Source organism: Hylaeus volcanicus, chromosome 7 (genome assembly GCF_026283585.1).
Source record: "Hylaeus volcanicus isolate JK05 chromosome 7, UHH_iyHylVolc1.0_haploid, whole genome shotgun sequence".
NCBI lineage: Eukaryota > Metazoa > Arthropoda > Insecta > Hymenoptera > Colletidae > Hylaeus > Hylaeus volcanicus.
Genome location: NC_071982.1, coordinates 6,257,640 through 6,269,467, shown reverse-complemented (window position 1 = coordinate 6,269,467; position 11,828 = coordinate 6,257,640). Strand labels below are relative to the sequence as shown.

The 11,828-nt window shown below is 48.6% G+C and overlaps 1 protein-coding gene across 8 annotated transcripts in view; it reads right to left on the bottom strand.

The window, feature by feature from the left end:
* LOC128880328 (potassium/sodium hyperpolarization-activated cyclic nucleotide-gated channel 2) overlaps window positions 1-11,828 on the bottom strand; it is a 136,522-nt gene that overhangs the window by 8,573 nt on the left and 116,121 nt on the right. For 5 of the 8 annotated variants that reach the window (XM_054130298.1, XM_054130289.1, XM_054130293.1 and 2 more), the window contains one exon: window positions 5,706-5,813. The exons of the other annotated variants lie outside the window; for them this stretch is intronic. In XM_054130298.1, the coding sequence (XP_053986273.1) occupies window positions 5,706-5,813 (108 nt within the window). The remainder of the gene's footprint in view (window positions 1-5,705; window positions 5,814-11,828) is intronic. 8 annotated transcript variants of the gene reach the window in all.

Below are 11,828 nucleotides of genomic sequence, written 5' to 3'. Positions count from 1 at the left end.
CATATTTTATCCTGGCTCTTCTTTAATTTTCATGAGTATCAACATTGGCATTTAAAAATCGACTGATCCAAATCTAACATTCTTCCAATTTAGAATAGAATTACCAATTTTGCAATGTCATATTTTATCCTGGCTCCTTCGTTTCCAAATAATTTTTAAATATGTACATATACTTGCAAGATTTCTTTCATTTTCATGAGTATCAACATTGTCTTTGAAGCTATATTGTATATACTTGCAAGAGTTATTATTTCATTTTCATTAGTACCAACATTCTCTTTCAAATATCGACCGTTCCAAACCATACATTCTTCCAATTTAAAATGACCAATTTCGTATTTCATTCTTCGAATAGAAGTCGGCGATTAGCTAGCTCGTCAAAGGTGACGCTGCGCCCTCCAATCGATCCAAGGGCTACGAGTCTAAGGATCGGTATTCGAGGGGTATACGATGGTATATGCGCGTATCGTGGTTATGTACAGCACACGTTTCACGCGAGGGCGCGCGTTTCCGCTTCCGCGTTTGGAAACGCGCCCCAAAGGAGGCAGCCGATCGCGGGAAACGATCTCTGACCTCGGGGTTAATCCGCGACCGATCTCGAGCAAGTTTTCCAATTTCAACCGCGGCCCGATACTCGGCCAAGACAGTTCTTATCTTCTATCTTATCGTTTCATTTCCGACCCAACCCGGTCGCGATCGGTTTGGTCGCGCCATCTGCTGGAGCCAAAACGAACGTCGTAAGGAGAACAATAAGAACCAGAACCAAGAGCTAATATTGGAACTGGCGCCAAAGGAAGCGTTAATTTCTGATCTCATCTTGGTAGAACGCGGTGATTTCATTTTTAGATTGTTATAGATTTCGAAAATGCGGGTAATCCCGACAGGAAATGGACGAAGCGACACTAGCGCCGTCCGGTTCGATTACAGTTACTGTACAGGCCACGGGTGGCGCTGTTCGGCCCGCCATTTTCTTTCGGGGAATCCCTTGGGAGACCACCTCTTCGAAACACCATGGTGATTAACTTTATCGTACAAAAACGCGACGGTGGGTGGTCAATGCTGAGTTTCAGGAACGAATGGCTCCACAGATGGCAGTCTCGGTGGATTCAGAGACGGGTACAACATCGTTCGAGCGATAGATGCATACAGCAGAGGCAATCGTCGGGTCGTTTTCTTGGATTCTTTGCTAAGATTCTTCTGGTCGCTTCGAATAGTCGAATCAAAGCAGAGAATCCAAGAGAATCGCTCGACAATTGTCCCTGCTGAATGCAGCCATTAATTCCACAAAAATTCCAGCGATCCTTTTCCGAGTATCGGGCAACCACGGTTCGATCGCTCGTCTCGAAATCAAATGGCGGCGATCGGGTCCGCCGGAGGGCGACGGTGTCCCGTGACCTCGGTTTCCCCGAATCGACGCGTTGGTCATTCGATTTCGACGGAGACAACAAAAATAAACAAAGCACACAGAGTCTTGCCTAACTACACCAACGGGCGTGGGATGATCGCGTCTCTATCGTGGATGATCCATGGCTGATAAATTTCATGTATAGTTTGCTGCGCCTACTGGACAATGTACTGGGGGCAAATAAACGGTGGGGGGGGGGGGGCGGGGTTCAAGGGGGCGGGGCGATGAAAACTTACTGCTAGACCACAACTAGTTTAATACATTACCTGGCATTAATTAAACGAAATTAGATTTAAAAAAAAAAATGATAACAACGGAAACAGAACAAACTAACAAACATTGTCATGCGGCACACATACACGGGAGCGCGCGTGCGCGCGCACGCACGCTACGTAAGAGTCGATGGTTACACACTGGTTGGTTGCGCGCGGTATAAATAATGGCACGTGGTTAAACTATCGCGCATGGGAGCGCGCGCATAGTGGATATATGCATGTAACTCATGGTATCGAATCATTCAGTAAAACAAGAAAAGTAATACTCAACGTAAAATCAACTAAGGAAAGTCAACGAGACAAACAAAGGAACGATAATACATGTACATATACATAGAAAACTGAACATCCAACCTTCTGTTCTACAAGAGACAAGTCACAAGTCCATTTAAAGACGAAAGCTTTTTTTTCTTTTTTTTTTTTTTTTGGTTCGGTAACGACTCTCCACGGTAACAAATGAACAGCTAATGATACATCCGAAACGGTCGGTTAACGACATGGCGTACATTTTCATTTTCTTTTTTCTTTTCTTTTCTAGATATTACATACACGCGCGGTGCACGCACGTGCATACGCGCGCGCATGGACGTGCGGACACGCGCGCACAGGTGTGCGCGTGGCGAGACAGCGTTACTAATCAACGACAAAACGTAATCGCAACGAGAAAACCAAACAAAACGAAAAGTAAAAAAAGAACGCAACGAGAAGATAAACGAAGGTGAGGGGCGGGGGGAGAGAGACGGAAAGTAAAGAAAGAAAAAGGCAAACCGACACTGGTACCGAAGGAGGCGATCACCGATCGGGAGGTCGAACGTTCTCCCGGCGTGTTCAAGCGACTAAAACGTAGGGTTAGACGAACGCAACAACGTTAAAAACAAAGGATAAAGGGAAACGAGAAAAAGAAGAAAAGAACGTGTAAAGGAAAACAAAACGTGAGAACACAAACGACGCGAAACGAGAAAGGAAATACGAGAGAATCGAAATGAAAATAACGGGAGATGGGGTTGGGCGGGTGGGTGTCGGGGTTTGGCGGAGGGAGAGACAGACAGAGAGATAGATAGATAGATAGAGAGAAAAACGATAGAGATAGAGACAGACAGAGATAGATAGAGAGTGAGAGAGACGGAGAACGTAAAAGAACGCCAGCTGCCAAGTCAAACAATCATCAAGCGGCGAAAAAGCCAGGCTCTAAGCAACGAAGCAAGCCACCTCTTCCTATCGCTATATCGTTTATAGTCGTTTTCTGTTTCCCTGCGCCTTTGCTTGCAGCCACACAGACAGCCAGCCAGTATCACAAAAGTGGTGCACATTTTCTTGGCCGAGAAGCAACAGAGGCTCAAAGGGCGTGGGACAAGGAGGCGAGAGACAGAGAAAGAGAGACAAAGAGAGAGAGAGAGAGAGAGAGAGAGAGAGAGAGAGAGAGAGAGAGAAAGTCGTTCGCAGAGCAGCGGTAGGGGTAGCGAGCTCTCTACTCTCATACACTGCGCCCTAATTGTTATTCCGTTTCCTTTCTGGTTCGTTTCATTTCCGTTTTCGTCACTCATCTAGGAAAAGAACAGCGATGCGCCACGTACAAGGGGACGGCAGGACGAGGGGGAGGGGAAGATTCGTTCGGGCGAAAAGGATCTCGCGATGATGGTTAGCGATGGGCACGACGGGGCGTCGAATCGCTTGGAACACGTGAAACGAGACCCACTCGAATCGCTTTGAATGCCCGTCCAAGCTAAATGCAACGGAATAGTCTCCAACGGAGTAGTATTCCAGGGTCTAGGAAACATCAGGACCAGTGCGCGGTGGTACTCCAGTTACGGAAAGCGATCTCGGCGGTTTGCTAGAAGTGTAGCGAGGCCAACCTATCGGTAGACGTAGAAGAGGAAAAGCAGAGCTACCCACGGGACGTTTGGACAGCTTTGGTCATCGCGCAGAGTCCTTCTTTGTGCTCTTATGGCGAACTCACGCGAGAAGGGATACAGTCCAGGATTGCTGACCCTAGGAGCTGAGATGTTTGAACACTGGAACTCTCAAAACAATAATAATATGGAGACACACGTCCTAGGATTGGGACCTGTTTCAGATATTCGAATCGGTTCAGTGGGATTCTCTGAACAATAGCTTACTTGTCTCGAGGGTTGCTGGCATTAGAAGCTACGGTGTATGAACATGATTAAACTTCTTAAAAAAGAGAATACTGTCTATTCGCCTCATGAGAAGACACGTGAACTAGTATTACTGGCCCTGGGAGCTGAGACGTTCGAACAGTGGGACGCTCCAAACAATAATAATAAGTGTTCTAGGATTTAGAAGATGTTGAAAGCAGTCAAGCGAGAGCTTCTTAGAGGTCAACCCAATCACTGGCGATCCATCCAGCACAGTATTACGTCGACAACCCTCGAGTCCTTCCCAGGGACTCGTGACCAAAGGTGACCAAAGGTGACCCAGCTCCCTCCTAAGGTTACCAAGGTGACCCAGCTCCCTTTTAAGGTTACTAAGGTGACCCTCCAACCTCTGTCCCAAGGCTTTAAGCCGAGCCTAGACCCTCGACACTGGACTCCGGCCGATATCCAAAGCAAATCGCGACTCGCGGCGCGGGAACTCGTCGGGCGCCCATCGCCAACAGCGGCACAGTGTGCGTTTTGCAACAAAGCGACAGAGAAGGGACGCCCAATCAACGTGCGCTCGTTTCCAAAGGATCGTGCACACCGTCTAGCGATCAAAAAAGCGTCTCGAGATACAGCGCGCGTGGACAGCGAGCTGGTACAGAGTGCGGCCGACGTGTTCCTCTGGCTCGACGCTCCCGAAGACCCAGGATAAGGGGGCGCTGATGTTCCTAGGGAACTGTGGACCTCGGTGGACCGACTGGGAGCGACTTATCCAAGGGAGAGAAAGAAAAACTCCGCGGTAACGAAACCAGAGAATTGGACAAAGTTTAAAAAAAAAAAAATAAAAAATAAGAGTTACAAATAAGAGTTGCAAATAAGACAGAGTAACGTGAGAAACAGACGGAAAGAAAGCGAAAGAGGGTGGGATCCACGAGTATAGACGTTCTCAGGGGGACGTCCGATCTTTCTTTTTTTATTCATCAAATTGGCTCGCGACGCACGGGGGCCGCGATTAGGTTCGTCGATCTCGACGAGACAGTTCAGTAAAAAAAAGAAAGAAAGAAAACACGACTCGAAGAGAGTATCGAGCTCTCGAAGGACTTTCTCAAGAGCCGAGTCACTTCTGTCACTGGACTTGGTGTGAGCTCTTTTACACTCTAACGTATCGTAAACACGTCACACAACAAAAAAAGGTATATATATATATATACATATATACTTAATATATTTATATATATATATATATATATAAACACAGTTTGGTACTTTCTCATCGCTAGGCGGGTGCCGATGGTGAATGTATAGAAGCATAGCCTATTGCTGCGGGTAATATGTAATGTATAATGCGGCGGAAAGTAGAAGCGAATGTTTGTAATAAACCAACGAGCCAATCAGCGTACAGCTCCTGCGTCCAGCGTCCTCGTGATCGCCGTGCCTGTTTTCTGAGACGTCGACTGAGGGACCATCGAGACTCTTTACTTAATTTCTTTTTCTTTTTTACTTTTTTGTTTTTGTACGCATTCTGCGCTCCGCATTTCATTCGTTCGTCCTCTCGGGAATTCGTCGTGTTTATTCTTTTTCCCGCCGCAAGCGCGTCCCTATGTCTCAAGACTTCCCGAGCACTGGTCGTTTCCGGTTTTCGTTTTTATCTTTTTTTTTTTTTTAGCACTCTCGGACCCCCTCGCGAGAACTCGAGGCGGAAATTTACCCTTCGGCAGGAGTCGGGGGTTCGGGGGTGGGGGGTGGGGGGGGCCTGTCGCAGTGTCGGTTTCCGGAGAACGAGACACGGTGGGGAGTCGACGGACAGAGTCGGCGTCCTTCGTTCGGGTCTCATGAAAACGGGACGGAAGTGGTCTCGAGGCGGGTTCGACGGTGACCCCGTGAACCCCGTGGACGCGAGCTCGCGCGTTCGTTAGGGCGGGTTACCTTAAAAATAAGGTCGCTTTTGCTGAAACCGGACTTCTTTTTATTCATATTGTCAGAACTTAGGCGCCCCCTCCGCTCAGTGCGTTTTTTTTGTAGGTTCTGCAATATCTAGAAACAAAAGAAAGCGGGACATAGCAAGACGTAGTAAGAAAAAGGCCAGGTTATCAAGAGAGAGACAGAGAGAAGATAGACAGAGAAGAAGACAGAAATAAGTGAGATAAAACGGAAGAACGTAAAGTGAAAGATAAACAAAAACCAGAGAAAGGAAAAAGAACGAAGTATTGTGAGTGGAACGAAAGTACTCGTTTTGGGGGCCATCGATTGGTCGACAGATGTGTTTTGTACAGTATGTATATATATGCATGTATATACATATACATATATATATATATTAGAGACGAAAAAACAGACAGTGACAAAGAGGGAAGAGAAAACAGAAGGAGCAGGCTTCGGTGTAAGGCGACAGGGATCAATTTTCCTTCTTCATCTTTCGAAATTATTTGCTTTTCATTCGTTTCTTTTGCGAATCGATCTTTCCTTCTCTCAATTCTGCACTCCTACGATTCAGGCCCTGCCAAGGGGGCGCGCCAGGAGGGCACAGCGTGCGTCCCCGTCTTCCCCGAAGGAGGATCTCGACGGATCCTCCACGAGGACAATCCCCGTTCGCTTTCTCGACTGGGACTCGTCCGTAGCTGGAAAGCGCAACGACATACGAACGTCAGCGATCGGAACAACGAACGCCACATTTTTCTCTCTCGTTAACTCCGCCATCGTCGATTCGTCGCGCGATCGATCGCCGATCGCAGGGATCTACGACGGGGCCGATTATCTCGATTCGATCCGTCTTCTTCTCGAACGCTGACTCGGTGCGGTCACGTGGAGGGGCACATAACCGAGAGAAATAAAACAAGAGAGAAATACAAAATAATCGTAACAGAGACACGTGGGTGGGTACGGTGTCACGTTCCGTTCGTTCGTTTCGTTCGTCCGTGTATTTATATGTGTCGCAGAACAGTTTTACGGAGGCGAAACGGTCGGAGGTACCTTTGGTTATTTTTTCCTTTTCTTGTAGAAAAGTCTTCGACGGACATTCTTGTCTTTCGGGGAAGCCTGAGGATTGTTCGAGTTTGTAACGGTTCAAATACTTCGCGGGACTGCTATGGCGCCATCTGCTGAAGCGGCAGCAACTTAGTAGCAACCGCTTGCAACGTCGCTCACGGTATAATTGACTGTCGCGCGATTTGTCGCGCGACAAAATTGATCGTAACTGAGTCGCAGCAAGAGTGGGCCGTGTAGCTTCTATTCGCGCTAACTTCTCAAGACGCTTTTGTCGATTGGATTTAATGCCGTTCTTTTTTCCGTTTCTCCTTCTTTTATCCTTATTCGACCAATTGAAGGACGGCATTAAATCAAATTGGCAAAAGCGTCTTGAGAAGTTAGCGCGAATAGAACCTACACGATGACTCCACTCTTGCCGCGGATCAGCTACGATCGATTGTGTCTTGGGACAAAATCGCGCGACAAAAACGATCGTAGCTGAGTCGCGACAAGAGTGGGCCATGTAGATTTAATGCCGTTCTTTTTTCCTTCTCTCCTTCTTCTATCCCTGTTCGACCGATTGACGGACGGCATTAAATCTAATTAAATCTAATCGTGTCTCTCGTCGACTAAGCGAACGAGAGCTCGGTAATATTCGAAATGGAACATCACGTGACGCGATTCGCCTCTGTAAGAGCACTCTGCGCTATGTATCTCGTGTGTCTTCTCGTGGCGTTTCTTTTCATTCCAGTTTTCCTTGTACTTTCGCCGAGGTAGGAGCGTGCGACGCGATGAAAGGGTTGTATTGGCGCAAGTGTGGGTGGAAGGTCGGTGTGTGGCACAAGTTGACCGTCGACGGCACATAAGGATAACGAAATGATAATAACGGTAACGATAATAACGATAAAATAATATCAATAAGAAGTGTGATAAGTATACAACGTATATAATAATCGTAATAATAGTAATATAATAGTAATAAATGGTTCGTGAATTAAGAAGTAAGAATCAAGAAGCCATTCTTTGGTATCAAGCTTTCGTTGCAGCAGTCGCCCCAAGCGTGAAGCCGCAGTCTCTGGTCAAGCTCGTATACAGGCTCGAGAGATCGATTTTAGCGGGTAGCTTCGATGATCGAAAAGTTGGCGTTACGATATTTATTTTTTTTTCTTTTTTTCTTTTTTTTTTTATTATTTTGGTTTCTGGAGCCTTCGCGGCCAAGCAAAAAGAGAGTCGACCCGCGTCGATTTCTAGATTCGTTGGGGAGTGCTGATTTCCGATTGGCGAGAGGCGACACTCGAGTGGCGAATGTTCTTTCAACGCTGTCTGAACGTTCGTCTTTCCTGAGGGTTGAAGGGGTAAAACGGCGAAAGTTGAACGGCGGAAACGGGCCACGGTCGAAAATTATAAAAGTGTCGAGAGTGGGAATGGGTTCGGGAAGGTTTGAAATTGTTTCCCTTTGTGCAAACTTCTGGCCTTTTGCGCAGCTCTCCGTTACCGGTTCAACTCGGAGCGAAATCGTCACGGGGTGGGGTCACGTGATGAGGTCATGCGATTCGGTCATGTGATTCGGTCACGTGACTCTGCTTATTCGACGGAATCACACATGGCAACTCGTATAAATTCTATCGCATTTTTCCTGTTGCGTTCATCGGCTTCGAGTTGAACCAACAACCGGACGAGTGTTCAAATTTAATAAATTAATTTTGAAAATCGGATCCTCGTTACCAGAGTCCTGAGCACATCCCACGTTCGTATTCGCTCTGTAATAGCGCCGAACACGAGAGGTTAGTTTTCAAATTCCAGCTCCTTCGAAAAAAAAAAAATTGTAACAGAAACACTCGTCGAGCGAGGAATATTCGCAGAGTATATCTCTCGGCGACCGGTCAGAGTCTGTTCGGACCAATTATCTCCCCTCTACTCTTACGGTTTACGTAACAGCCGAGTCGGACTCTGAGAAACTTCCCAACCGACGCTGTTTCGCGCGCGCTGCTTGGAATTCTCGCGTAACAACGTCGAAGTTTAGTTGATACGGTCTTCGACGCGGGATTTATTTTCCTCTTTCGTTTACGTTTCCGCGAAGCTCCTCGGGGCATTTTCGAATCAGGAAACAATCGATCCCAGCTGTGCGCCGCCATCTTACTCGTCGAAAAATACGAACGGCGATGGCCGTGTGCCCTCGTCGGGGTGTGTCCCGCGAAACGAGAATCGACGAGCTAAAGGGTGGCGCGAATTCGCGGGGCAACCTGTAATTTATCACCTCACCGCGACAGCTATGATTAATCGTGCTCCGAGGTCCATTTCGGTCAGGGTTCTCGAGGCGGCGGTTAGCGTGGGCGTCGAGAAAGCAACGTATTATTACCCGACGACGTCCTCGCGGGACTCTCGAAACGGGGAAGAACCCAAACGTAATCGACGTTACTCATTTGGACCTTGTACAGGGAACGTCTCGCGTTCTCGTCGACATTCCTGGACGCTGTCTGATCAGCTATTCGGGATAATGCTCGATTACTCGCTTGGAATCCAATTCGATCGGATGTTTATGCAAATGCGTGTTTTATATGCAAATATGCCGAGCATTCGTTAATGCTTTCCGGCTGGTTAGCCTATCGACGTCTGCGAGTGCCAGACAAAGTCGTGCAAATATTTGTGAAGCTCAAATTTTGTTCTCGTGTAACTGGAAACTATATACAGGGTGTCGCAAACATGTTGGAGGTCCTTGAAAGGGGTGCTTCAGGGAGTGATTTGAAACAACTTTTTCCTTAGGGAAAATGTTGTCCGAGGCTTCGTTAAGGAGATATTGACAGAAAACCCCGACGGTAGGCTACGTGCTAGACGGCCGCAGTAGTATAGGGTTCGCGCTAGACAGCCGCGGTGCGTAGGTTACGCTCTAGACGACCGCGGTGCGTTAGACGGCCGCAGTAGTATAGGGTTCGCGCTAGACAGCCGCGGTGCGTAGGTTACGCTCTAGACGGCCGCAGTAGTGTAGGCTACGCTCTAAACGGCCGCAGTAGTGTAGGCTACGCGTTAGACGGCCACGGTGCGCTAGGCCGCCGCAGTAGTGTAGGTTACACGCTAGACGGCCGCAGTAGTGTAGGCTACGCGCTAAACGGCCGCAGTAGTGTAGGCTACGCGTTAGACAGCCGCAGTGCGTTAGACGGCCGCAGTAGTATAGGGTTCGCGCTAGACAGCCGCGGTGCGTAGGTTACGCTCTAGACGGCCGCAGTAGTGTAGGCTACGCGTTAGACGGTCGCAGTAGTGTAGGCTACGCGCTAAACGGCCGCAGTAGTGTAGGCTACGCGTTAGACGGCCGCGGTGCGCTAGACGGCCGCAGTAGAATAGGCTACGCGCTAGACGGCCGCAGTAGTGTAGGCTACGGTCCACCGGCGTACTCGCGCTCTGCTTGGTCGGGGTTTCCGTTAATATCTCCTTAACGAAGCCTCGGGCAACATTTTCCCTAAGGAAAAAGTTGTTTCAAATGACTCTCTGAACCTCTTGGAACTCGCTTCATTTCGATATTTTCCGTGCATGTGATACATTCTCGAACATCCACGATCCATCGGTCGATTTTACTCCGGACGAAATCCTCTCGGTTACCGGAGGATCGAAATGCTAATCCGCCCAAGTTGAACGTCGAACGGCTGAGGACGGACTGTCCTAAACCACTGAATTTCGTTCCGCGACGGAATCGACGCGTCTGCGCTACAGCATTCCCACGAGCAGAAAAACAAACGACAAGGAGCAACCACGGGGACAACGCCAAACAAGGAACACCGATCCGAAGGATGCAAACGTCGCGAAAAACTAGACGACACACTCGATCGATCGATCGTCGAACCGCATGCTGCATCCGTCTCGGGGAGCTAACAATCTAGGATCGACCGACTAGACGAAAAACATCTACTGATCTACGGAACAACCGACCGACCACGTCTAAATTCACTGGGTCCAGACAGAGGCAACGCAAGGTACGAACGAAATTAGAAGAAAACGAAAGAAAAAAGAAGAAGGATAACGGGTGAACAGAAATCGCGTCTCAAACCTTTGCAACTTGGACAAAAACCAGGCATCTAAACAGCACGGAATAGCAAGCAACTGAGGGGAGGAGGGAACGAATCGTAACGCTGGTCTTGGGGCTGGGTCGTCGGAGTACGTTTCGAGGCGAGAAGGTACTCGGGAGCGTGAATCGGAGGAGTGGGCTGTGGAGAGAAACGTGGAGGGGGGATCGCACACTGAACAACGGGCACATCGCCAAAAAATGTCGGGCAAACAGGGTTAATGTACACCTAACACGCACAGGCAGACCTACGATCAGTCCAACTTTCTCGTCTGTAGAGCAGCCACGTGGAGCGCGTCGTGCCGAATATCTCACAGCTACCGGCCATTGTCTCCTAGACGCTTTTGTTTGTTTAGCTCCGGTTCTTTTCGCCAACCCTCCCTACGGTATGCTCTAGCTTTATCTTCCTCGACTCGGAGAACAGGAGTTGCGATTCTCAATCGTCGTCGTTCTATCGGCGCGTAACAGTCACATGCACGCGTCCCACCATCGCGCGCGGAACTTGTTCGCAAGCGAAAACAACTTTAATGGCCAGCCGTCGATCCGCACGATCGATATACATGCGCACCAGTGTCGTGTCAGGCCGGCGAGAGAGTCAGGCTGCCGGTATTCGACACGACGCGGCGACTATGCTAACGAAACCGTTGACATCCTGACAGGAGAATCCAAACAAGACCCCGGAACAAACAAAACGTGACAGCATTTCGTATGTCAAATCGTTCCCAACAACTCTCGCAAGGATCTAGGCAGTGTGACATGGATCGCCGGGGGACAGGTCCCCGCGGTCGCTTTCAACGTTTCCTGGAATCGTCTTTGACGATCTGTTGCTCGAGATCCATGTGACACTCTACGGTGGGACTAACGACCCGACGACCAAGAGCTCCCTTCGTTAGACTTCGATACTATAGATATCGAATCCTCACGACACCTTCACGATGCAATACACACAGAAGAAACAAAGGAGTATCGCTCTATCCTCTATTCCAGGGCGGGGGGATCCCGATCACTTCAGCCCGTGGGATATGAACTAA